This window comes from Dreissena polymorpha, chromosome 16, assembly GCF_020536995.1.
Source record: "Dreissena polymorpha isolate Duluth1 chromosome 16, UMN_Dpol_1.0, whole genome shotgun sequence".
NCBI classification, from domain to species: domain Eukaryota; kingdom Metazoa; phylum Mollusca; class Bivalvia; order Myida; family Dreissenidae; genus Dreissena; species Dreissena polymorpha.
In genome coordinates, this window is record NC_068370.1 from 19,359,116 (window position 1) to 19,386,615 (window position 27,500).

At 36.3% G+C, this 27,500-nt stretch overlaps 1 protein-coding gene across 1 annotated transcript in view; it reads right to left on the minus strand.

Annotated features, from left to right (window-relative positions):
- Nucleotides 1-112: 112 nt before the first annotated feature.
- The window catches only part of LOC127862922 (leucine-rich repeat-containing protein 74A-like), a 36,517-nt gene continuing 9,129 nt past the window's right edge, over nucleotides 113-27,500 (minus strand). The window contains exons 3-8 of the mRNA XM_052402201.1: nucleotides 24,440-24,615; nucleotides 23,700-23,807; nucleotides 20,029-20,122; nucleotides 10,909-10,958; nucleotides 10,530-10,611; nucleotides 113-203 (exon numbers count right to left, since the gene is read on the minus strand). Coding sequence (XP_052258161.1) covers nucleotides 121-203; nucleotides 10,530-10,611; nucleotides 10,909-10,958; nucleotides 20,029-20,122; nucleotides 23,700-23,807; nucleotides 24,440-24,615 — 593 coding nt within the window. The 3' untranslated portion in view covers nucleotides 113-120. The remainder of the gene's footprint in view (nucleotides 204-10,529; nucleotides 10,612-10,908; nucleotides 10,959-20,028; nucleotides 20,123-23,699; nucleotides 23,808-24,439; nucleotides 24,616-27,500) is intronic.

A 27,500-nucleotide genomic window follows, 5' to 3' on the forward strand; every position in this document is an offset into this window, starting at 1 on the left:
ACAATATTTGCATTTACGTTTGATAATAAAAAGGAACTTCAGTACGAAAATATGGTTTAACATGATTAAAGGATATCAAGTAGAATTTGGTAATGTATAGCGAAATAAAGTATTATACCTTTATCCTTTGGCAATATTTTGCGCTCCGACATTTCTGAATTGGTTCCAGCTGAGGTTTAACGTGTGAACGCCTCCGTTCTCAGCTATATAATATAACGATTATAATTAGCAGAATGTGAAACAGAATTATCAAGACTAAATATGATCACCTCTAAAACTGTGATGACTGGAACATTCTGAAAACGTGTTTTACCGATGGCCGAGTAGTAATGAGATGGCTGTGTAGTACTGCGATGGCTGGTACTACTGAGATGGTTGTGTAGTACTGAAGTGGCTGGTGGATAATCAGATGGCTATATAGTACTAAGATGGCTATGTAGTACTGAGATGGCATTATAATACTGAGATGGCTGTGTAATAGTAAGATGGCTGTCTAGTAGTGAGATGGCCCTGTAGTTGTGAGATGGCTATGTAGTACCGAGATGGCTGTGTAGTACAGAGACAGAGTGGTTATAGTACTGAGATGACTGTGTAGTACTGAAATGCTGTGTGTAGTACTGAGGTGACTGTGTAGTACTGATATTGCTTTGTAGTACTGAGATGGCTGTGTGAAGTACTGAGGTGGCTGTGTAGTACTGAGATGGCTGTGTAATACTAAGAGTGCTTTGTAGTGTACTGAGATGGCTGTGTAGTACTGAGATGGCTGTGTAGTACCGCGATGGCTTTGTAGTACTAAGATGTGTAGTACTGAGATGGCTTTGTAGTACTGAAATGGATGTGTAGTACAGAGAAGGAGGTCAAATACTGAGATGGCAGTGTAGTAATGAGATGGTCTTGTAGTACTGAGATGGCTGTGAAGTACTGCGATGGCTGTGTATTACTTATAAAGTTGTGTAGTACTGTGATGGCTGTGTAGTACTGAGATGGCTGTGAACTTCTGAGATTGCTGTGTAGTACTGAGGTGACTATGTAGTACTGAGGTGGCAGTGTAGTACTAAGATGGTAATGTAGTACACAGATGGCTGTGTGTTAGTACTGATATGGCTGTGTAGTACTGATATAGTTGTGTAGTATTGTGATGGCTGTGTAGTACTGAGAAGGCTGTGAACTACTGAGATTGCTGTGAAGAGTACAAAGATGGCTGTGTAGTACTAAGATGGCTGTGTAGTTCTAAGATGGTTGTGAAGTACTGAGATGGCAGTGTAGTACACAGATGGCTGTGTAGTACTGAGATTGCTGGTTAGTACTGAGATGGTTCAGTAGTACAATGTGGCCGTGTAGTACTAACACGGCTGTGAAGTACAGAGACGGCTGTGTAGAACGGAGATGTCTGTGTAGAACTAAGGCGGCTGTGTAGTACTGAGATGGCTGTATAGTTTCAAGATGACTATGTAGAACTGAGTTGGCTATGTAGTACTGAGATGACTGTGTAGTATTGCAATGCCTGTGTACTACTGAGATTGGTGTGTATTACTCTGATGATTGTGTAGTTCAGAGATTGCTGTGCAGTACTGAGGTGGCTGTGTAGTACTGAGATGACTGTGTAATACTGAGATTGCTGTGAAGTAATGAGATGGCTGTGAAGTAATGAGATGGCTGTGTATTACACGCATGGCTTTGTAGTACTAAGATGGCTATGTAGTACCGAAATGATTGTGTAGTACAGAGATGGCTGAGTAGTAATGAGGCTGCTGTGTAGTAATGAGATGACTGTGTAATACTAAAATGGCTATGTAGTATTGAGTAGGCTGTGTAGTACTCAGATAGATGTGTAGTACTGAGATGGCTATGTAGTCATAAGTTGGCTGTGTAGTACGTAGATGACTGTGTAGTTCTGAAATGGCTTTGCAGTATTGAGAACGCTGTGCAGTATGAAGATTACTTTAAGTACTTAGATGGCTGTGTAGTACCATGTATGCTTTGTAGCACTGAACTGGCTGTGTAATACTGAGATGGCTGCATAGTACTGAGATGGCTATGTAGTACTGATGTGACTGTGTATAACTGAGATGAGAGGTATGTAGTACTGAAATGGCTTTGTAGTATTGAGATGCCTATGTATTACTGAGATGGCTTTTGAGCATTGAGATCGCTGTATAGTACAGAGATGGCTATGTAGTACATATATTGTAATGCTGAGATGGCTGTGTAGTACTCAGTTGGCTGTGCAGTACTGAGACGGGTGTGTAGTACTGAGTTGGCTGTATTGTACTGTGATAGACATATAGAACAGATATGGCTTTGTAGTACTGAGATGGTTGTGTAGTAGTAAGGCTTTGTAGTAATAAGATGGCTGTGCAGTACTGAGATGACTTTGTAGTTCTGCTATGGCTGAGTAGTTTAGAGATGGCTGTGTAGTGGTAAGCTGGCTTTTAGTACTGAGATGACTGTGTAGTACTGAGATGACTATGTAGTACTGAGATTGCTATGAAGTACAGGGATGGCTGTGTTATATATTGAAATTGCTGTGTAGTACTGAGATTGCTGTTGTAGTACAGAGATGGCTATGCAGTACTGAGATGGCTGTGTAGTACAGAGATTGCTGTGTAGAACTGAAATGTTTGTGAAGTACCGCGATAGCTGTAAAGTACTGTGTCGATTATGTATTACTAAGATTGCTGTGTAGTACTTAGATGGATGTGTAGTACTGCGATTGCTGTTATGTACTGAGATGACAGTGTGCTTCACAGATGGCTGTGTAGCACAGTGATGGCTATGTAGTACTGAGACGGCTGTATAGTACAGGGATGGCTGTGAAGTACTGAAACGGCTATGTAGTGCAAAGATGTCTATTTAGTATTGAGATGTCTGTGTAGTACTGAGATGGCTGTATAGTACTGAGATGACTGTGTAGTACACATATGGTTTTGTTGTACTGAGATGGATGTAGTAATAAGGAGATGGCTGTGTAATACACAGAGGGTTGTGTAATACTGAGATACATGTGTAGTACTGAAATATCTGTGTAGTACTGAGATGCATGTGTAGTTCTGAAATGTATGTGTTGTACTGTAGCACTGACATAGTTTTGTTATTCTGATTTGGCTGTGTAGTACTGAGATAGACGTGTAATACTGATATAGCTGTTTAGTACTGGCACTAGTGTGTAGTGCTCAGATGCCTGTGTAGAACTGAAATGGCTCTGTAGTACTAATATGACTGTGTAGTGCAAAGATGACTGTGAAGTACTGATATGGCTGTGAAGTACTGAGATGGCTTGTAGTACTGAGATGACTGCGTACTACTGAGATGGCTGTGTAGTGCTGAGATGGCTGTGTAGTACAGAGACTGCTGTGTAGTATAGAGATGACAGTGTAGTATTTAGATGGCTGTGTAGTATAGAGATGGCTGTGTGAGATGACTGTGTAGTGCAAAGATGACTGTGAAGTACTGATATGACTGTGAACTACGGATATGGCTGTGAAGTACTGAGATGGCTGTGTTCTACTGAGATGGCTGTGTACTACAGAAATGGCTGTGCAGTGCAGTACAGAGATGGCTGTGTAGTTCTGAGATACCTGTGTTTTACTGAGAAGACTTTGTAGTACTGAAATGGCTTTGTAGCACTGGGATGGCTGTGTAGTACTGAAATGTATGTGCTGTACTGTAGTACTAAGATGGTTGTGTAGTTCTGATTTGGCAATGTAGTACTGAGATGGCAATGTAGTATTGAGATGGCTGTGAAGTACATAGATGGATGTGTAGTACTGAGATAGCTGTGTATTACTAACATAAGTGTGTAATACTGTAATACTGAAATTATTGTGAGATGGCTATATAGTACTAAAATGGCTGTGTAGTACAGACATGGATGTGTGGAACTAATATGACTGTGTAGTAATATGATGACTTTTTAGTACTGAGATGACTGTGTAGTACTGAAATGACTCTGTAGTACTGAGATGACTCTGTAGTACTGAGATGGTGGTGTGTGTAGTTCATAGTTTGATGTGCAGTACTGCCGAAGATGGCAGGTAGTTAACAGATAGTTGTGTAGTACTACGGTAGATTACTTGTAGTTGAGAGATAGTTGTGTAGTACTGCTGCAGATGACAGGTACATGTAGTAAAGAATAGTTGTGAAGTACTGGGGTAGATAACTGTTAGTAAGAGATAGTTGTATAGTACTGCTGTAGAGTGCAGGCAGTAAGAGATAGTAGTGCAGTACTGCGGTAGATGGCATGTAGTAAAGAGATTGTTTTGTAATACTTCTGTAGATGGCAGGAAGTAAAGAGAAAGTTGTGTAATAGTTCGGTAGCTGCACGCAGTTAAGGGAAAGTTAAGTAGTATTGCGGTAGTTGTCATGTAGACATGATTGGTAGTTAAGAGATAGTTGTGTAGTACTGCGGTAGATAGATACTTTTAGTAAAGAGATACTTATGTAGTTCTGCAGTAGTTAGGTAGTAAATGATAGTTGTGTAGTACTGCAGTAGATAACAGGCAGTAAAGAGGTACTTGTGTAGTACTGTAGTATATGGCAAGTAGTAAAGAGATTCTTGTGTAGTACTGTGGTAGATGACAGGTAGTAAAGAGTGTTTTATAATACTGCTATAAATGACATGACGTAAAAGGAAAGTTGTGTTAGTACTGCGGTAGATGACAGGGCAGTCAAGGGATAGTTGTGTAGTACTGCAGAAGATGGCAGGTAGTAAAGAGATAGTCGTGAAGTGACTGCGGTGTAGATGACAGGGAAGTAAAGCAATATTTGTGAAGTACTGCAGTAGATGACTATAAGTATAGTAGTAGTGGGATAGGTTTTGGTAGAAGAGATAGTTCTACAGTATTGTGGTTAATGGCTGTCAGGAAAGAGATAGTTGCGTAGTTTTGCGGTAGATGACAGCTAGTAAAGAGGTACTTGTGTAGTATTGCGGTAGATTACTGAAAGTTAATAGATAGTTGTGTAGACCTGTGGTAGAAGACGGGAAGTAATGAGTTATTTATGAAGTTATATGGAAGAGTACTGGTAGTAAAGAGATAATTGTGAAGAACTGCGTTAGATAACCAGTAGTTAAGAGATAGTAAGTACCGCGGTAGATTGTTTTTTGTTTGTAAAGAGATAGTTGTGTATTACTGCGGTAAGTAAGTGGTAGTAAGAGATAGTTGTGTAGTACTGCAGTATGATGACAGGTAGTAAAGAGATAGTTGTGAAGTACTGCGGTTAATGACAGGTAGTAAAGAGATAATTGTGTAATTTTGCGGTAGATTACAGGTTGTAAAGAGATAGTTATGTACTAATGCGGTAGATGACAGGTATTAAAGCGATAGTTGTGTAGTACTGCGTGAGATGACAGGTAGTAAAGAGATAGTTGTGTAGTATTGCGGTAGATGAAAAAGATGACAAGTAGTAAATACATGGATGTGTAGTACTGCTTTAGATGGCAGGTAGTAAAGAGATAGTTGTGTAGTACTGCGGTAGTAGACGGGTACTAAATATATAGTTGTGTAGAACTGCGGCAGATGAAACGTTGTAAAACGATAGTGTTTATAGTACTGGTAGGTAGTAAAATTATAGTTGTGAAGTACTTCAGTAGATGACAGGTATTAGGGATATAGTTTTGAAGTTCTGCGGTAGATTACAGGTAGTAAAGAGCTAATTGTGTATTGATGCGGTAGATTTCTGGTAGTAAAGAGATAGTTGTGCAGTTCTGATGCAGATGGCAAGTAGTAAAGAGATAGTTGTGTAGTACTGCTGTAGATAACAAGAAGTAAAGAGATAGATGTGTATATGTATACTGATTAAAAGGCAGGTAGTAGTAAAGAGATAGTTGTGTAGTACTGCCTTGGATTACTGGTAGTAAAGAGATAGTTGTGTAGTACTGCCTTGGATTACTGGTAGTAAAGAGATAGTTGTGTCGTACTGCGGCAGATATCAGGTGGTGAAGAGAAAGCTATGTATTACTGCGGTAGATTTCTGGTGTGTTAAAGCTAGTTGTGTAGTAGTGCGGTATGTGACATGTAATATAGAGATAGTTGTGAAGTAATGCGACAGAAGACATGTAGTAAAGAGAAAGTTGTTTAGTACTGCAGTAGATTACTGGTAGAAAAGAGATAGTTGTGTAGCACTGCGATATATTACTGTTAGTAAAGAGATAGTTATGTAGTAGTGCGGTATATGTATATGACATGTAATAGAGAGATAGTTGTGTAGTACTGCGTAATAGGACAGGTAGTAAAGAAATGGTTGTGTAGTAATGCGGTGATGACAAATAGTAAAAGATAGTTGTGCAGTATTGCGGTGATGACAAATAGTAAAGAGATAGTTGCGCAGTACTGCGGTAGATGACAAGTAGTGAATAGTTAATTGTGTAGTATTGCGGTATATGGAAGGTAGTAAAGATATAGTTGTGTAGTATTGCAATTGTTGACAGGAAGTAAAGAGATAGTTGTGTATAACTGCAATAGTTGACAGGTAGTAAAGAGATAGTTGTGTAGTACTGCATTAGTTGACAGGAAGTAAAGAGATAGTTGTATTTTAATACAGATTACTGTTGTAAAAAGATAGTTGTGTAGTACTGCGGTTGATAACTGGTAGTTATGAGATTGTTGTGTAGTACTGTGGTAGATGACAGGTAGTAAAGAGATAGTTGTGTAGTACTGCGGTAGTTGACAAGAAGTAAAGACATAGTTGTGTAGTACTGCAGTAGACGACAGGTAGTAAAGAGATAGTTATGTAGTACTGCAGTTACGATAGGTAGTAAAGAGATAGTTGTGTAGTACTGCGGCCGGTTGCGGTAGTGAATAGATAAATGTGTAGTTCTGCGGTAGATGACCGGTAGTAAAGAGATAGTGTGTAGTTATGTGGTAGATTTCTGTTAGGAAAGAGATATTTGTGAAGAATTGCCGTAGATTTCTGGCAATATAGATTACGGTTGGTACTGAGTTGAATGGGAGTACAGTGATGGTTGGATGCATATAAAACTAAAATGAATAGCATTACTGATACTAGCTGGTGTATAGTAAATGCTTACTCAAACACCAAAACATGGGTTTGGTATTTTTGACGTATAGTGTTGCTCTGCCAAGTTTGTTCAAAAACGCGCCCCTGACAAAATAAGACCGATCATTTTAGTCACTGTTTTCCCGTCAACTATACAGTGAAATCTTATTAAAACTTCTGTTCTTAAGCCCGAGGGTAAAGGTTAGACATGTGTTATACGTTACATTGTATAGTGTTCCATTATTTAAAAACATGCTTATAATTTGTATGAAGGTGAAAACCCTAGGACAGATTTTTCATGAAACATAGCAAAAATTATTCTTAGGTGACTCTTTTTTTCAGTTTTACAAAACGGTTCGGTCCGACAAATATGTTGGTACTTGGCTGTAATATATATTTTAACAATGAAAACTTTACAAATGTTCTCTTCTATATCCGCAAGGCCCGGAATGATTAGTATTCCTTTCGTTACATCTTCATCGTCCCTCTACCAAGTTTGTCCAAAATCATCTTCTTGTGGTCTTAATTAGCCCCACCATATGGGTAGCTTTTTACATTTGATTTAATTACCTTTTTTGTCAACCTAATTAAAAAAGTAGCATCTAAAACCGCAATGCAGCGGAAATTTGGAACATCAATTGATGGTCCTCTAAACATTTCGTAAAAATAAAGCCTCTTAGATAAAATTTGACCCGCCATGTGGGTAACTTATTTTCTTTTATTTTCACAGTGAACATTTTAAGATTCTTCTCCTATAAAACCGTAAGGCCCAGACTTTTAATATGTTTTGTGTAACAAACGCGATGGTCTACTATCTGTAGTATCTAAGACATGTGGTAAAGCTATGGTCTTGTATCTAGGACACATGGGCAAGATGGGATGGGGGACGTATATAAAACTCACCGTCTATGACTGCCTCAATGTCACGGTAACATAAATCAAGGGCGGCAGCTCTTTATGACATCATTAATAAATGAACCAATGCTTCTTCCGAGGTGGTGTTTCTAATCCGCGGTGCAAACTACCGGTTGAGTAGGTTTAATATGTTTTCAGAATGTTCGCATGAGTTTAAACACTGGGAAATGAAATGCGATTCAGTGGAGAAAAGTTCGTCTACAAATGTTACTTAAGATACAATTAAAACCCGTTTGGAACGTGAGGACCTTTATAAGTTTGTGACGTGATGGAATTTGTATAAGCAAATCGATGTTTTCACCTGTTTGTCGAGAAAAAAAGACTTTCAACTAATCACTAGCGACATCAAACGATTTCTTTTAATATAAACATGTTGCATTAAAAAGAATTTTCTTCTTGCTGATCTAATATGATACTTTTGCATTCTTCCAAAGATATGGAGCCTATGCCAAGCAGGTGGGGCTAAGAACATGGGGTGGCGCCAATGCACGATATATATGATTTCACAATTATATAAACACATTACTTTAATTTATTAGATAATCCAAATCTAGATATTATATACATGTAAAAACATTTAAATATTTGATTATATGAAAACCAGCTCAGTTAATAAGTCAGCCAACTGAATAAAACAGAGTGTACGATACACACCCTAAGCTTTCCGCTCCATTAAAGGCTTATTGCTCAACAGCGTGCCTGGTGGCATCAGTGAGGCTTACTGGACGCCTCTGTTTTATGCGCAACCTCATGCATGCACTATAAAGAGCATCAAGAAACTTATTTGGCCAACGTTTCTTTAAGATTTGCCGATACAGAGGGGTGTTTATCTTTTTATGTCCTCCCAGCGTTTCCGATTCTTTCTGTCTGCAGTCACGTCACTCACTCTGTAAAGTTCTGTCATGTAAGGATGCGCAAGGCTTGCAACAGTGTGCCATAGTCTCCGACATTTTGTGACAGGTTTCCAACTTCACATTGCGTTTGGCAACGCAACGACACTGCCAAATGCAATCCCTGGTCGATGTAGTCCCATTCATTTATCTCAGCGCATGTTTCGAAATGCGCTTCATAATCTCTCCAAGATGATTGACCGTCATACGTGGCTGCTTCCGCAATACTTGAAGGCTTCAATGAAGTCTCCCTCAATGTGACGTTTCCTTAAGAATAATTGGCTTTGATTGAGGCCTATGCATCCCTTTTTCTTGACAAGGAGTAAGGAAGCGAGTCCGCATTTGTAACGCTCGAATGACTGAGTTCCTTTCGCATAAAAGCTTTCGATTCTTCGAAAATAATTGCCTCACCACCTTCAGCCATTTTTAAGCCTGGGCTGACAGATTAGTACAGAGTATTACGCTAACTAATTTTCTTAGGAATCATTTTTAATCATAGCTGTAATTTCCAGTTATTTATTTTTTACTTTAATTTGTCAATGTTGTTATGGTCTTGTGCTGTGGGTGGAAGCCGGAGAACTGGAGGAAACCCTACCTGTTCGGTATGGTGACCACCATCCAAACTCACATGCTGCCAAGAACGGGGATAGAACCTGGTTTGCCTAGGTGCATTACTGCAATAGCCGGAAAGTCAAAGAGGTCCTTTCCGAGCCAGAGGCTACATTATACGTGGAGCGGAGTGTGCTTCAGCTCTCCTTCCTAATTATCGGACTTGACTCACGAACGTTGAGACGAATTTTGAATTATCACTGAAAGTTTTTCAATTTTGGTGTGATCTTGTGTTGTGAAGCGGTGGGGGGGGGGGGGGGGGGTGCCAGATTACCCGGTAGAAACCCCACCTGTCCGGTATGGTGACCACCAAGCAAACTCACATGCCGCCGGGAAAGTGAATTGGTCGCCTAGGTGAGAAGCAGGTGTACTAACCATGACAATTAGCTTACCTTGTGAATTACAAGTAACAATTCCATATTGTTTACTTGTCAAATGTAATACTAAGGGAGGGGCAATTATATTGCAACAGTTAAGAAGCATTAAGCATCTAATTCGACGCAGAAGCCTTTCGTCAAACGTGCATTGGCGGAACCTCCTGTAATAAGCGCCACCTCATTTGCAAAAGTATTTATTAGATCGGAAAGAAGCTAATTTTTTGTTAATGCATAAACTTGTATATGTTGAAACACTCCTTTGATGCTGTAAGCGATTTAATTGGGGCGGAAATTCGCTCGTCACACAAGCAAAAAACATCGATTTCCTTAATAAAAGCTCCACCTTGTCACGATATATAAAGGTCCTCTCGTTTCTAAATTGTTGTGATTGTGTGTTTCTGTACAGTTGTGAATGAACTTATCTTCGCTGAATCGCACTGCATTGCCACTTGTTTTTTAAAAACTAATTCGAGATATGCTACAAAGCATATATAACCTACTCACCTTGTTAAATGTTCCGTGAATTAAAAAACAACACTTTCCGGTCCTTAGCGCCACCTCGGAAGTAGCATAGACTTGTGTATTAGTGAATCTTAAAAAAGAGGTGGTGGCCGTGATATACAGTGTGGTATTAAAATGGCAAAATATTGCAGAAGTGAAAGTGTTTAAAATTATAAATAAATGGGCCTACAGTTTACTCCAACGTTATCGTGTATGTCCTTGTCCATTTGAGACCGCTTACCGAGCATTTCACTGAATGCGGTAGTGGACAGGTCACTGAACATGTTGTGGCTTAGGTCCAACTCCTCCAGGTCAGGATGCTCCTACAAATACGAAAACTCACACTCGTAGATTGATATTAAAAGATTTTTATGCCGGAAGACGTCATAGTATTTGTACCGAAAGACGAAATGCTTTGTAAATGGCGTACAAATAATGCAAAATTAAGACACCTTACTACTCTAGTTAAACTTTTGACTGAAACGTTCATGTTAATTCTAAATTTTATTCGATAAATAATATTTGATCAGTGTTTCCAGCAGAAATCTAACATTACAAACATGAGAACATTATGTGATTAACAGTATTATAAGAAATAATATTCTGCATTTATGAAATACCTGAATGGCTTTCGCCAAAATAACGGCATCGGAATCCGAAAAGTCCTCACCTGTTGAAAAGATAATTATAAATAAATACGAAGACAAGTTTAATATTCTAACAAAATGCAGATAGAAGTAGAAATAAATTGCTATACGCAAATTTCTTGAAAAGGTAATCAGTTGCTCTTAAGACATAATACAAAATATAAAGTGCTCTTGAACATTTTGTTGAATATAAGCATACATACGCCATGAACTATTATTGCCTTTTATCTATGTTTCTATGTAGCCATTTTGAGAAATACACAAACATGTTCTATACAAATACATACGTTGCTGAATACATTATTTTCATTAATTTGAGACATGATGTTAACTAGCCATCGGCATATACTTAATAAATTGAAATTACTTAAAATTTACAAACACAATAATGTTACGGTATTCGAAAAAAACTGTCCGTTATAAGGCGTATTTGCTTTCCTTTTAAACCCCTCGACAACAGCATTCCACGATTTGAGTAACATGCAATTCACATTTCAAAAAATGCTAATCGATTCCCCTTGACCACGTAGAATACTAGATTAAATTCTGAATATTCAACCAGCGTGAATGTATGTATATTTTGACAGTTGCGAATCAAAGCGCTCAATGCACTGAAATTGTTCGCATAATCTTAGACGCAACTCAGTTTTGAAAATAATGTTATAGCTTTTTATATCGCAAGTTTGAAATGAACACAATCCATTCAAATTTATAAAGAGTGTGTCTTAAAGCACAGGTCGAGAGGTGGGTGCACTGTTTATCCTCATATTTATGTTATAGAGATAACTTAGACAAAATAACAACAATATGTCTCTTTTTTCGCAATTGGTTGCTGCACTGGCAACCATCTTTAGAATTGTGGTTGCCTTGCTAAAGAATAACAAGCCTAGAATCATGTACATGTTGTGTTTTTTTTTTTTTTAATTATTGAGCAACAATTTTGCCGACATGACAGACTTTTAATGCACCATGTCTTGTTGTGAGCCGGATTGAATCATTTCCTAGGGCTGATTGATCCACAGTCGCAAATTTGTATTCTATGTTAAATTGGATTTATTTATTTGTTGTTAATTTGATTTAAAAGTGATTATGTTATTTACCTTGTCAGCGAGGTTACTTTGAAGTTATGTACTTTTATCTTTTTTTTCCAAATCATTAATAGAAAAGATAATTTAAGCTTCATTTTGGGAAAACAGGGCTAAATGCATTTGCATTAATTGTCATCCCAGTATCAGAGACTCTCTTTTAACGAAAAACACCATACAATCAGAAAGCGTCGTCCTTGATAAGCTTAGCTTGCGCGCATTGCACAGGCTAATCAGTGTGCACAGGCTAATCTGGGACACCACTTATTTGACCTGCATTAAGCCCCGTTTTCCCTGAAAGCATCCGATATGTACAGATTTCAGTGACAAACTGGCCAATGTCGTCGCACAAGCTGTTAAACACTATTGATTACATACACACACTCAATGTTTGCAGTGTACCAGTGGTGAAGTATAAACAGGCAGATTCGATGGTTATCGTTCTTAGCTTAGTAAAGAGTAGACCGACTTGCAACACACACTCGTAACATAAGTTGTTCGCAAGCGAACAACTAAAATGGACTAAAATCTATCGACGCTCACTCTCCGGCGGCAAATGGTTAAAAGAATAACACTTACAAGCGAACGAAGAAAGTCTTACTTGTCAGCGCAGTCAGTACTATCAAAATAAACCGCGTTTTACACTAACGGCTAACCTGAATTCACCTTGTTATTGTTGTTATTCTTGTGGGAAAGCCGATAAAAGTGCCCACATCCATTTGAACAAATTACTGTAATCAGTAGTTTTGTGTTTGTGTGTATTTCGAAGTTAATGTGGTAATCTCGTGCCGTGTGTTACATTATGTGAGGAGACGGAGTGTGTCCCAGCACTTCTAATTTATTAAGTTACTCAGCTGACCAAATTGGGACGGATTTTCAATTAAAGGGGCCTTTTCACAGATTTTGGCTTTTTCTAACTTATACATTAAATGCTTTATATTGATAAATGTAAACATTGGATCGTAAAAGCTCCAGTAAAAAATAAATAAAAAAAATAAAAAAAGGAAAAGAGCATTGACCGGAGCAGGTTTCGAACCAGTGACTTCTGGAGTCCTGCCAGGATCCTGAAGTAAAAACGCTTTAGCCTACTGAGCTATTCCGCCGAGTACACATTCTTGACGTATTTTATACCTTATATAAGCAATCTTCGTAGTTTCACAAAATTTAACGACAAAAACAGAACTCTCCAAATAATTGAATCGTTTCGCGTTGCAACGCTTTATAATTTTTAGGTTTTAAAATCGTCAAAAGATGCATATAATGGCTATATTAGAGCATGGTTAATGTTCAGTATTACTGTTTCCTCACAAATATCATAACTAAAACGAAAAATTACGAATCTGAAACAACTTTTTTCAATTTTGTCAATTTACCAAGCGTGAAAAGATCCCTTTAAAGCTGCAATTTTATAACATTATTTTTTACTGAGAAATTTGTTTAATATTTATGTGGTCTTAAGCTGTGGGGATAAGCCGTAGTACACAGAAGAAACCATACCTGTCCGGTAAAATTACCACTAACCGAGCTCACATGCGCCGGGAGCGTAGATTGAAACTAGTTGAGGAGCGCAGATTGAAACTTTTTGAGGAGCGCATGTTCCAATCAATGCCAATCAATGCGCTAATCGGACACCCGTGTTAATTAGCATCGAAAACAGACATGTAAACACTTGTGTGTATCGGTAAATGACGATATGCAAAATAGTAAATTCTTAACCAAAAGACGTGTTCCGAAATGAGCTTTAAAACCCACAGCTCTGCTAGTACACAAATTAAACTACCATTCGTTTATGAATGGGTCACCGTTTTTTCAACCGAGTGATAACCCGTTGTTTAAACCCACGATTTGATTTTTCCAAAGATGAGCGCATTAATGGCATCGAACAAGGAAACGTTATCATGGGGCATGGGGATGCACCGCCTGTCACCCTTCAGAAAAATAAATGCGCATGCTTAAACGTGTCTTCAAATCAATTCACTAAGTTGCCTGCGCCCTGTTTCTACAGGAAAATTCGCATTTTCACTCGGTACTAGGTCACTAAATCGTCCGGGGAATACATAATAGACTTTCGATAAACGTTGATAACGGAGTATTGATTTCAATATGAGGAAACAAAAGCTACCGAAATAATATATTGTCATGAAAAGACAGAAATCGGGTCATTTTCTAAACCACAAATGTTTGCCGTACTCAGTCAGTGTATGCAAATCGTTATTGAAAGACTAAATAGGCTACCGAAATTTGCCAGTTTGCTATAAATAACACAGTCTGACTTCAATTTTCTATCGAAAAGTATTGTGCTAAGATGTTCGATTTATAAGAAACAAATATATCTGTATAGACCCGCGTCATGCGAAAATGGGTCTTATGCATATGCGGCTAGCGTCCAGCCTTTGCATCTCGCAGTAGGTCAGGAGATACCTAATGAGACCACGAAACCTTGCGTGATTTAAAGCGGACAGCGCAGCTCCTGACCAGACTGCGCATCTTCGCAGACAGGGCTTTAGCTACGCTTGCCAACAAGCAATAAAACCCATGGCGCGGCTCTAAAAGTATGATTTGAATGTGTCGACAGAAAAATGCGTGTTAATCAAATATAAGAATACGATATATTTCGATGGTGAAAAAATAAACTCATAATAAGCAATGACAGGACAAAAATGATGTGATCTTCCGTAAAATAATTTTTATTTACGAACATGTACGTGTGGTTTGAATACACGTGCAAATAATAACACACATTTCATGCGGTAAATATGACACTAACAAGTGACAAAATAAACAACAACAATTTAAACTTTTTTGTTTAATTTAGCCATTTAGAACGTCTTTTTTTCTTATTTTAATTCAAAGTCAGGATATTATTTCTCAGCGTTTCCGATCGACAAAATCGCCAAAGACGACTGAATCTGCCATCCGGCGATGAAAATGTACAAGAAAAAAGGGCGATTGTAAAAAAAAAACACGGTTACTCTATAAATGTAATAGTATTCCCTAGTTTAAAAGAGCTCGGCCAGCAGCTGGAGCGCGCGCGTCGCGACCCGGGCGAGAGTCACCCGCATAAGATTTTCTTGAAGGATCAGATAGGGTAATTTCTTCGGGCGGCTCTGTTAATCAAGCGAGTACCGTCTTCCCTTAACTGGGACGTCCTCACCCGATGACTTGGCTGACTCCCAGAACTTTGAAGGATCGCCAACGGAATGGTAATTGCCCGTAGGTGGATAGTGCTTTCAAGAGGGACGGGAGCAGCGAAGGTGGCATGTTACACCGGACGGGGCGGACCTTGTGCAGAGTTACTGGCCTGGATTTCGAGGGGTGGCCTTATGCAGATAATGGAAGAGCCTAGGACGGCGGTACTCAGTACGCTCAACGTACTGGGGAAACCGTTCTGGGGTTCGGGTCGACGGCTTGAGGCGTCTAGAGAGGCCATAGAAACCGGCGCAGCGCGCGAGGAGCGGGAAGAAGATCTTTCTTCATTGTCAGCACTCTCTTTTCGGAATAACCATGCCCTTTTAAGGGCAACCATATATGAATTGCATTTAATTTGTCTAACAGTGCACATTAAGGTCGCATTGGCCAACGTGCACAGGTCTTTTTGGATCAAAATTATCTCTTCGGCGAATACCCTGGCAGCCGAGGTAAATTTGACCTAATTTGGCTCAAAATTACCTATTTTTCCCTGAAAGCTCACAGGGGCAAGTCTGCACATAATGTAGTCGTGAAGACTCAGCAATGACCTGTTTATACACTTCTGAATTACACACATACTTGTAAGGAGCACTATGTACCTTTTTCAACGCGTAATCTCCTTAAACGCCCCGAGGGGGAATAGATAATCAACTGATAAGAGAAAGCACGACGATCTTATCGAATAGTCAAGCCACATTACAGAGTAATATGTGCTGACACAGATGCGTCACGAGAAATTCTCAGGTTATTTTCTAGTCGCCAAACAGTAATGTCGCCGTCTTATCGGTTCCTAGAATGCTTATGAGGGCGGGGTTAACTGGCGACTATTAATTTTGATTAACGTCGGTCAATGAAATAAGCGTTAACCGCAGATTGTTTAGCAAATAATTACAGTTTTACCATTTACGTAATATTAGACGGTTATTAATACAGTGGTTTAACGACAAGGTTGGGCATCATCCTCACACCTTTTAACTGTAAACAATAGTTACTTATAATTTTTTTTAGCAAATGGTGAGCGGTTGAATCTTTATGGCGAGCAAGTTGTGAAATCGACAACCGGGAGAAAATCTACGCGGTAGCATTTTAATTTCAGTACATGTATATTTCGCTTTTCTATAGCCATGTGATTTTCTGATTTAAGTCCCTTCGTACTTATCTAAATTTAAACGAGTTTTTGACGATGCTGCTTCAGCGAAGCAGCTCGTCTAAGTTATCATACCGTGAAAAAATTCTTCACGATGGCGACCTATGTAAAAGACCGAGCCAGTCCGATTGAGTTAGCTAAATTTTCTCAATCGGCATACCTCGCTGATAATCATTGACAAAGGTGAATGCAGCTTTGTTCCCGTCTGTTTTCAAATTTATCGAGAGGTTCGGGACAGGAACCAGACACCCAAATTTTTTTCGTACCCATTTTTTTTCGTACCCATTTGATTCGTACCCAATTTTTTTTCGTACCCAAATTTCTTTACCCAAATTATGTTTCGTACCCAATTTTTTTATCTCTAACAATCTATGTACCGGTACTTAGGCTGAATGGGTCAAGTTCCCCACGGGTACTACTTCTCCTTACCCAGGGTACTTTGAAGTATACTTCACCGTACACCGATTTTCAAATGATACTTTTGGGTACCCCGGTATACTAACAGGTACCCCATCTTTCCTAATATAAAAAATTCGTACCCAATTTTTTTTCGTACCCAAAATTGTTCGTACCCAATTTTTTTTCGTATCCAATTTGTTTTTCGAACCAAATTTTTTATCGTACCCAATTTTTTTCCGTTTTTTCGTACCCAAATTTTTTTTCGTACCCAAATTTGTTTGGCATACTTTTTTCGTATCAAAATGTTCTTAGCCAAATTTTGTTTTGTACCCAAAATTATCGTACCCACATTTTTTTTCGTACCAAAAATTTTCGTACCTACCTTTTGTTCGTAACCATGTGACAAAAGTGGGTGAGAAAATTTTGCGAACGAAAAAAAATGTGGGTACGAAAATTTTGGGTACGAACAAATTATGCCAAAAAGCCTGTTGTTCTTAATAAAGTTTTACAAAGAACTGTGGATTGTCTAAAAGTCCATGTACATTGCAGCTATGCCGATTCTTAAATTAAGGATGCGTATAAATGACAAGCAATACAAATTACACAATTGTGGTGATGTAGATAAACTTAACTTGATGCTTTAATATCCATCCTATTTAAAAGCATCGTCACACCAGTACTGTCAGTATTTTAATTATAAGAGTGCGATATTGTTGATTCCTCGCATGAAAAGCGTGCGTATTGCAATCGACCAGGTGCTGTAACTAAATATAGACGTACTATTCAGTTCATGTAGTATTTTATGATGAAAAATTTAAATCGAAATAAATACACACGATGAGAAAGTATCGACCCATTGAAAGTATAGAAAAAACACGTTAATTTACGAGATGATGCAGAAGATGCTTCGTTCATAAAAATATTGGTGACGGGTGGGAGATAGAAGAATTACATGTCAGTACATGGAAACGAATAAAATAAAATGTAATAAATTAAATGAACCATTTTATTTCAGACAAAACATATTAAATATGTTTTTAATGTGGTTTTATTGGGAAATTAATACAATGCTCGTTGATACCAATATATTTATAATTAGAATTATGTTGTGGTTAATGTTTTGTTGGACTCACAGACTTTTCCTTAGCACCAACTTAGATGTACGTTAAATTATTTTTTTAATCGTTGTAATCATAAGTGGATTTTGCGCGATTCCTGTATAAAATTATGAGAGATTGTAAATCTATGTCCTTTTCCTTCTTGATTTTTTTTCAAAATCTCACCACTGTAGACAATTAAACGTAAATTACATTGGTGTCTGCATTGTTCGTGGCCGTTCGATTGGCCTACGTTAAAAAGTAGAACTTCATGTCCTGTGACTGTATGTTATATCAAATACATTCAAAGAGCGAACACCCGCAGTGCCTTCAGCGCTTTGATTTATTAAACAATTTTGTATAAGTTATTTGGTGATGGTCAAAGACACGCTTCGAATGCATTTCTTTTATAGTATAAAAACTAAGAATTAATAAGGTTTTTTATTTTTATTTTATACTTGAGAAAGTGACGCGAGTTACCTTATCTTGATAATCTTATCTACACATTTTCAGTAATGCAGTGTCGCATGCATAACAATCAACTCTTTTAATCAAAACTGGTGACATTGTCTCTCATGTAGAGAATGCGATCGCCTCTCTATTACTTACATTAATTCACCAAAATTTTTCGTAAATTGATTATCCGTAAAGGATATGTGCTACTATTTTGTGTACTTTCTTGTGAATAACATCATAATGACCATTTAAATAAAGGACGCCGTATAAACTCCATATGCGGTTCTCAAGTTTTATTCCGTTCACACATTGGCAAAAATTCAAATAAATGTCACTTGAGGAAGAATGTCCAGGATAGCAATATTGCAGTTTGTCAAAATAACGGAGGAACCAATGTTGTGGCTGCCAAAATAATGTAGGAACGAACGTCAGGACTGGCAAAATAACATAGAATAACAAATGTCCATATTGCTTGTCAAAATTAGCGTCAAAAACGATTGTCCGTGAGAACGAATGCAATGCGGCCTCTGATCCCGAAGAACCTCATAACACTTTAAAATAAGCGCACGCACAGAGAGCCTCGCCAGAAATAAAATTTATATTAAAATAGTTATGTTTTTCAGGCCATATATTTTGAAATAACGTTTAACATGATACTTTAATAATAAGCATTAATTAAACATTTTGTTAGGCAAGAGAAGATCTGTTATTTCAATAAAAAATTATGTATCGTTAACTCTAAAAACAGTTTCGCAAATAAATGTTTTCGGATCATTTAAGCCAAAGTCACAACAATTTTCCGAATACATATTATTATATTTACTTACAAACGATACATACGTTCGAATTATAAACTGGGATATAATAAAGTTTTAGAAAAAGGAATATCATTTTCAATAAAATAGTTTCCCGAGACCTGAAATCTTTCAACGTTTCTCGAATCAATGTCTCCAAACTATTGAAGTGCAAGATATTAGTTTACTTTCTATACTTACTATACATTTTTTTTATCTTTATGATAACACTAGGATTTTAAATTACATTTAAAATAAAAAAAAATGATTTAGGCAAGGACAACTATAAAATGATGTACTTACAAAATCGAACTCAGCATTAAATATTACGTGTGTTGCTTATTATTGCTGCAGAATAACATATTTTATGAATCTGTTACATAATATTCTTATATCGTTTATTTTTCTTACATCATTTCACTTTATTTATAAAAGTTTACATAAATATAGAAATTGTATTTCATGTCTCGGTTGTTTAAGTACTGTACGTAGTCATAAAATAATATGTATTGGAAAAACAAATAAACAGGCGAACACGTTTGATATAGTGCGATACAAGAGGACCGCAAGATAACCCGAGATCTCCTGAATCCTTGCATGCTTTTTCCAATCTTTGTTTATTGATAGATCTGTAATAGAATTGATATGAATAAAATAAATCAAAGTTGACCAGTCGACTGATAACCTACTTGTTTCGCAGTTCAAAACTTTCCTTGGTATATCCCATGGTAAATTAAATTAAAAAGAGGGAAGCTAACATAGCAAAACCAATCTAAAAAGCGATTTATGTTTTTGATGTGCGGCACTATTAACATTAGCTGTCGCCAGTCTTACCAAAGAAATCGATTTATGACCAAATGACAAGCTGTATGATTTAAAATTTCAACGATCAATTGCATTCATTGCATAAGAGAAAGTGTACTTACCGGAAATGTACAGTTTTGTTAAACTCCTATTGTCTTGAAGCATCTTACAGACCGCATGTGCTCCGTATGTACCGAGTTTGTTGTCTGATATATTCTGCCATTACAAAAATAAACTTATGTGTTCATAAATGTGCCTTGTTTTTATATATTTATTTTATGTTACGTATTTAAACATAGAGGGACGTAAGAGAGGTATTTCTTTCGATTTATATAAACAGGGCCCCATGTGTATTAAACGAATAATGGATGGATTCAGAGCTAGTGCAACGAATACAGGTGGTGATGCGCTTGCAGAAAAAAGGTTTTTAAATATATTTTTGGTACAAAAGTTTTGGATGTACACATTATATCAAGTACAGACTGAATAAATATCATAAGATAAATAATAAGATTAAAAAAAATACCACTCAGTTCATAATACTTTTTTTCACAGTCATATTTTTCGATATTTTAAAAGTCTCGATCTAATGTATTGAAACAGAAAAAAGTTATGGATTCAATATGTCTTCTTTACACAATCTTAGTGTTGGTAAAATGTGTACAATTGAAGCTCATCATCAGTATTGTTCGTACATCGAGGTATCGTTTTCATGATATTTTGTAAACAGATAGTTAACTTGTATAACACTTGTCATTTTGTATACGTATAATTTACACGAATAACATTGCTTGCTTTATTTGCACGTAATATACATTGTATTTGATGAAATGTTTATGTCGCCTTTTCTCTGTTTATGATATTATTTGAATATATGACGAAATAAGTTTCTACTTTTTAATGAGATAATTAGCCCTTACAGATCATCTTTAATTTCGTTTCGTGTATTACTTCTCAGAATAAATACTCTGATTAGAACACTAATTATACCATTGCTACTGCATTTTATGACAAATCATAACATTAATACTTGTATTAGCAAAGTTTGATACTGTTTGCCTAAGGCAATCTATCCAGCCGAGCACATATATTGTTTTGGCCTGAACCCTGAATAAGGTTTGAATCAGACCATTTAAATACACATTTATATTTTAGCAAATAAATAAGCATCGATGTTTAATCACCTTAGCCATCAAAGCATTAATTTATCAAACTATCAAACTTTAAAACTATAAAATATTTAAACACGTAGCGTTTTATTTATTGACGATGCTGCTACAGCAAAGCAGCTCGTCTTAGTTATCATACCATGAAAAAATTCTTCACAATGGCGAACTATGTAAAAGACCGAGTCAGTCCGATTGAGATAGCTCGATTTTCACAATCGGCATACCTCTCTGATTATCATTGATAACATTCTCGTAGCAGAGTTGTCGTTCGTGCCTCAACATACAACAATGGCCGCGCCCATGAGAGAATGTTGACATTCGTGTCAAAACTTTCTTACAGCGAACTGTCAACGGTTTGACAAGCCAACTGTAAACTGTTTTGACAAACGAAGTCTTACTGTTTTGACATGCGGATTGTCAATTGTATTGACAAGGAAGCTAACCATTGTTTGCACAAGCGAACGGCCAACTGTTTTGCAAGTTAACTGACAACTGTTTGGGTACCTGAAACTGAAAACCCTTTTCACAAGCAAATATTCAACTGTTTGATAAGCAAACTTTCAATTATTTTTACAAGTGAGCTCTCAACTATTTCGCCGTACGAACTTACGAGTGTTTTGACAAATAAACTGACAACGTTTTGACAAGTGCACACTTAATTTTCTTGATCGGCGAATAGTGAAAAAATTTTTACAAGGAATTGATTACTTTTTTGGACAAGCGAACTTACAACTGTTTTGTATATGGAACTTATAACTGTTTTGACGAACGAAGCCTTAAGGTTTTGACAAGCGAACTTTCACCTGTTTAGACAAGTGAAATGTTAACTGTTTGATAAGCGAACTGTCAACTATTAAAAAAAATGAACGGTATACTCTTTTGACAGGCGAAAGGCGACTGATTTGACAAATGACCTTTCCACTGGTTCTACAAGTGAACTGTTTTGATAAGTGAACTGTAACCTGTTTTGACAAGCGAACTTTCAAATGTTTTCAAAAGTTAACTGTTCACTCTTTTGACAAGCCAACAGGCCACTTATTTGACAAGTTAACTGTCAACTGTTTTGAAAAGTGACATCTCAACCTTTTTGACAAGCATAATGTCAGCTGTTGTGACAAGTGAAGTGACCACTGTTGGCATAAGTGAACGGTCAACTGATTTTATAAGTTAAATGCAACTGTTTTTCTAAGTGAAATGACAAATGTTTTGGCATGTGAACTCACAACTCGTTTGACATGAAAACTGCCAGCTCGTTTGGCAAGAGAACAGTTAACTGTTTTGTCAAGTGAACTGTCAACTATTTATACAAGTGAACTCTTAACTGTTTCGACAAACGAACTGACAAGTGTTTTGACAACTTAACTGAAACTTTTCGACAAGTGTACACTCAAATTTTTTACCAGCGAATTGTGAACCGTTTGACAAGCAAACTGTACACGATTTTGATAAAGAACTGTCAACTCTTTTGACAAGCATACAGTCATCTCTTTGACAAGCATACAGTCATCTCTTTTGACAAGCATACAGTCATCTCTTTTGACAAGCAAACAGTCATCTCTTTCAACAAGCATACAGTCATCTCTTTTGACAAGCATACAGTCATCTCTTTTAACAAACATACAGTCATCTCTTTTGACAAGCATACAGTCATCTCATTTAACAAGCATACAGTCATCTCTTTTGACAAGCATACAGTCATCTCTTTTGACAAGCAAACAGTCATCTCTTTTAACAAGCATACAGTCATCTCTTTTGACAAGCATACAGTCATCTCTTTTAACAAGGATACATTCATCTCTTTTTACAAGCAAACAGTCATCTCTTTTAACAAACATACAGTCATCTCTTTTGACAAGCAATAGTCATCTCTTTTAACAAGCATACAGTCATCTGTTTTGACAAGCATACAGTCATCTCTTTTAACAAGCATACAGTCATCTCTTTTGACAAGCATACAGTCATCTCTTTTAACAAGCATACAGTCATCTCTTTTAACAAGCATACAGTCATCTCTTTTGACAAGCATACGGTCATCTCTTTTAACAAGGATACATTCATCTCTTTTGACAAGCATACAGTCATCTCTTTTATTAACAAGCATACAGTCATCTCTTTTAACAAGCGAACTGTCAACTGTTTTAAGAACCGATCTTTCAAACCACTTGTTAAAATGAACTATCAACTGTTTTGAAAAGCAAACTTACAACTGTTTTGGTGTACGAACTTATAACTGACATCGATTTTGACTAACAAAATGTCAACTGTTTTGACAAGCGAACTGCCAACACTTTTTTACAATTGAACAGACAATTGACACGTGAAAGCGAAATGACAAGCGAAAGTAAGCCAAATTAAAACAGTTATGATAAGTGAACTGCCGACTGTTTTTACAAATGGACTGCGAACTGTTTCGACAAGTGAAACTAAGAATAAGAATTATTATGTACACATTATGCTTTCAGATTAATTTTCGTTTAATTGAATCGGATAAATCGAAAGGTAAAAGTAGCATCAAAGACCGGTTTCTAAAATAAGTTAAAGACAGTTTTACCATTAATGTTGACTGTTAAAACAAAAAGTGTATTAGCAAATGGGGTGGGGGAGGGTTTTCTACATTTACTGACCAATTCTGTGATTGTGTTACTCTCGCTAATCATTTTCTGCAGGTAGCAAACTCCTTTTTCTCCGATGTCATTCCCTTGTAAATTGAGACTCGTTACTCGGTTGTTAACCTTAATAAAATATAAAAACATGTGATAAATGGTAACGTGATTCATCTTTATATATCGTTATACATCATTATATATCGTTGTAATAAAAGTTTTGCTTAGTCATTATGAAAATTGTTGTAAAACCATTTGACACATGTAGACAAGTCTAAATAAAAATACTGCTTTTGTAAAGATATAACATATACCTATATAGTTAGTCTATCTATATATAATATAATATATTTGCCCGTGTCGTGTTTACATACATTGGGGTAGTTGAATCTCCAAAGTAGATAGCCCTTTGATGAAGTCAATAATAAGCAACAGTTATGCACGTGTATTGGTTAATTTAAATAAATAAATTAAAAATGAAAATACATTTTGTAATTCAAAAGCCATCCTTGATCCCGGGATATTTTGGTTTCGAGCACTTTATTAAATGTCACCTGATTATTTGTTTTATGCCGTTGTTCATCAACATCCCTTAATGGAAGCAAACGTTTTCATGCGAGATTCACATGTTTCAAAACGGACGCTGTTGAAAAATGGGCAAGCATCGACGGTTGGAGGCAGGAACAATAACGTTTGACCACCTTTTGAATCGGAAAACAGTTGGCTTTTGCCTTTCAAGCGGCGACAAAAGCACATCTTACCACCAAGGCTATTGCTAAAGCCATCGTTCCCTTTGGTCCGAGACCATAATGCTTGCAGTCTATAGCTTTTGAGTGCGAAAGCTTTGAAACGATATAAGAGGACGGAACGACATCCAGTTTCCGACATGCACGCGTGTAGCATCGCTTTCCAGTATCATCCAAAGGCTGCTCATCCTCTAAAATAAAGCTATAATGAAAGAACATCGAAACACTTTACCGATATTTTATGTCCATTATATGCGTATCGCGTTTATTTGCCACCGACATATATTTTATTAAAAACACAAATACCGAAAAGCTGTATGCGCCTCTAGTGTTTTCATATCATATTAGTATTCTTTCTAAAGAAAAATTACATGGTCCTCAGTTACGGATAATTTAACAGGTAGTTGAAAAATGTATTTGTTTGATGTGCCTGAGTGCCCATAAACCACTTTCTATTTTCTGCATCATTTGTTCTCTAAACAGATATCACAAGCTATTTTTAGAACATGGATTTTCCAATAACCGCACTTGTAACCTGCAAACTGTAATCACATTCTATATTTAGAAGAGGGCCTTTCCTAAAATTGACATACATTGATGTTTACAACTATGCATCATTATTGACCTAGAATTCAGTATAAATAGTAATAGTTATGTACAGAGACATATAGGTCTATGTTATGTATTAGATGTATTTTTACCCCTTTTTTTACAATTAGTGTAATTAAACAGCACAAAACATTTTAATATAAATATTGTGCTCCAGAACTGTTGTGCTGTTACAATGACAAACAGCAATTTAATGCTGACTGTAAATGTTATTATTCCTTACAATTTAATATGTACCATACATATTTAAAAACTGAGTTCTATTTTTGCAAAAAACAGCAAACTGTGTTGTACTTTGCTCATGTGTTTCTCGTTTTATACAAATACCATTCAGACCACAAGTGTAATGAACAAATTATTTTTGTCTATACATGTGCATAACAATTATGAAAATATTACATGTCATTATTTCATGATTATTTATTATTGGGTTCATTTTTGTATACTGGTAATAAATCAAAGGGATAAAATGAGTTTATTTACTGATGACTGATATAAAAATACTCTCTTACAACTGCCGTGGATTAAATGATTGTAAAAAACGAAATGATGTATTTAATTTTTTAAAAACAAAATTCAAAGCACGTATCTATTGTCTAGAAGATTGCCACTTCACTCCATCTTTAGAAAAGCAAATTTATTCTCAGTGGGATGGTGAATGTTATTTTAGCCATGGTAATTCAAACTCAAGAGGTGTCTGCATATTATTTCAAAAGAATATACCAGTAACTATTCATGCCATTAAAAAAGACCAGTCTGGGAACTTGTTAATTTTAGATATAACATTTGATACAAAAAGGTTCGCGCTATGTACCTTGTATGGACCTAACACTGATCAACCAAATTTCTACAGTGAATTACTTTCTGACATAGACAACTTAGGAAATGATACCTATATTATCTGTGGAGATTTTAATCTTGTATTGGATTCTAAATTAGATTATGTCCATTACAAAAATCTTAACAATAATAAAAAGTCAAGAGAATTGTTATCATCTGCAATGCATGATAGAAACTTGATAGATAGTTTTAGACTAATGAATGGCACTATTAATCAATACACTTGGCGAAAACCAAACACTCTTCAACATGGTAGGCTGGATTTCTTCCTTGTCACTAGTAATCTTGTTCAAAATATTAGAAAATCTGATATACAATCAAGCTACAAATCTGACCATTCAGCTATAACATTAGAATTAAAAATCTGCGAAACAACCCATGGTAAAGGACTCTGGAAATTCAATAACTCTCTGTTACATGATCAAGAATATCTCGATTGTATGAAAATAAAAATTGGAGAAATAAAAAAACAATATTGCCTACCTGTATATAACATTGACTCTTTGAACACGATTGATGATTGTGAGATTCAGTTTACCATAAATGACCAGCTTTTTTAGAAACCTTGTTAATGGAAATCAGGGGCAAAACTATCTCATTTTCATCATACAGATCTAAACAGAGGAAAGACAGGGACGATTTTATTATAAAAAAAATTGAAATTCTAGAAAAAAATATTACTGAAAATAATATTGAAGAACTTCATTTGTTACAGCAGGAACTATCTGATATCCGTGATATTAAAATGAAAGGATCATTCATAAGATTGATGAAGGCGAAAAACCCACGAAATACTTTTGCAATTTGGAAAAACAACACTCATCTAGCAAAACAATACCTTATATTATAAACAATAATGGCCACAATATATATGATCAAAATGAAATTTTAGCAGAAGCTGCCTCATATTACAAGACTTTATACTCCAAAGGTGAAACAAAAGAAAGTGATAACGCTATATTTGATGAACTTAATTTGATACACGGTGCAAAATTGAATAACGATGAAGCTCAAGCATTAGAAGGCATATTGACAATGGAAGAAATCTCAACTACCTTGAAAAATATGAAACATTTTAAAAGTCCAGGTTCAGATGGCTTCACAACAGAATTTTTTAAAGTTTTCTGGAAAGATCTTAAGTATTTCATTTTAAGGAGTCTTAATTATGCTTTTATTTCTGGAGCTATGTCTATCACTCAAAAACAAGGTATTATCACCTGTATACCAAAAGAAAATAAGCCAAGAACAACCTTTAACAATCTTAGACCATTAACTCTCTTAAATGTTGTTTACAAAATAGCTTCAGGCACAATTGCAAACAGACTTAAAACAGTTCTTGACAAATTAATTTCCAAAGATCAGACTGGATTTATAAAAGGAAGATATATAGGTGAAAATACTAGACTATTGTATGATATCCTAAAATATACAGAAGATAACAAAATCCCAGGACTCTTATTAACGTTAGACTTTGAAAAGGCGTTCGACTCATTGGCATTCAATTTCATTGAAAAAACTCTAATTTATTTTAACTTTGGTCCAATGTTCAGAAAATGGATCTCTCTTTTTTTATACAACACTATGTCGGCCATTCAAATCAATGGATTCCTGTCTGAATCATTCAAAA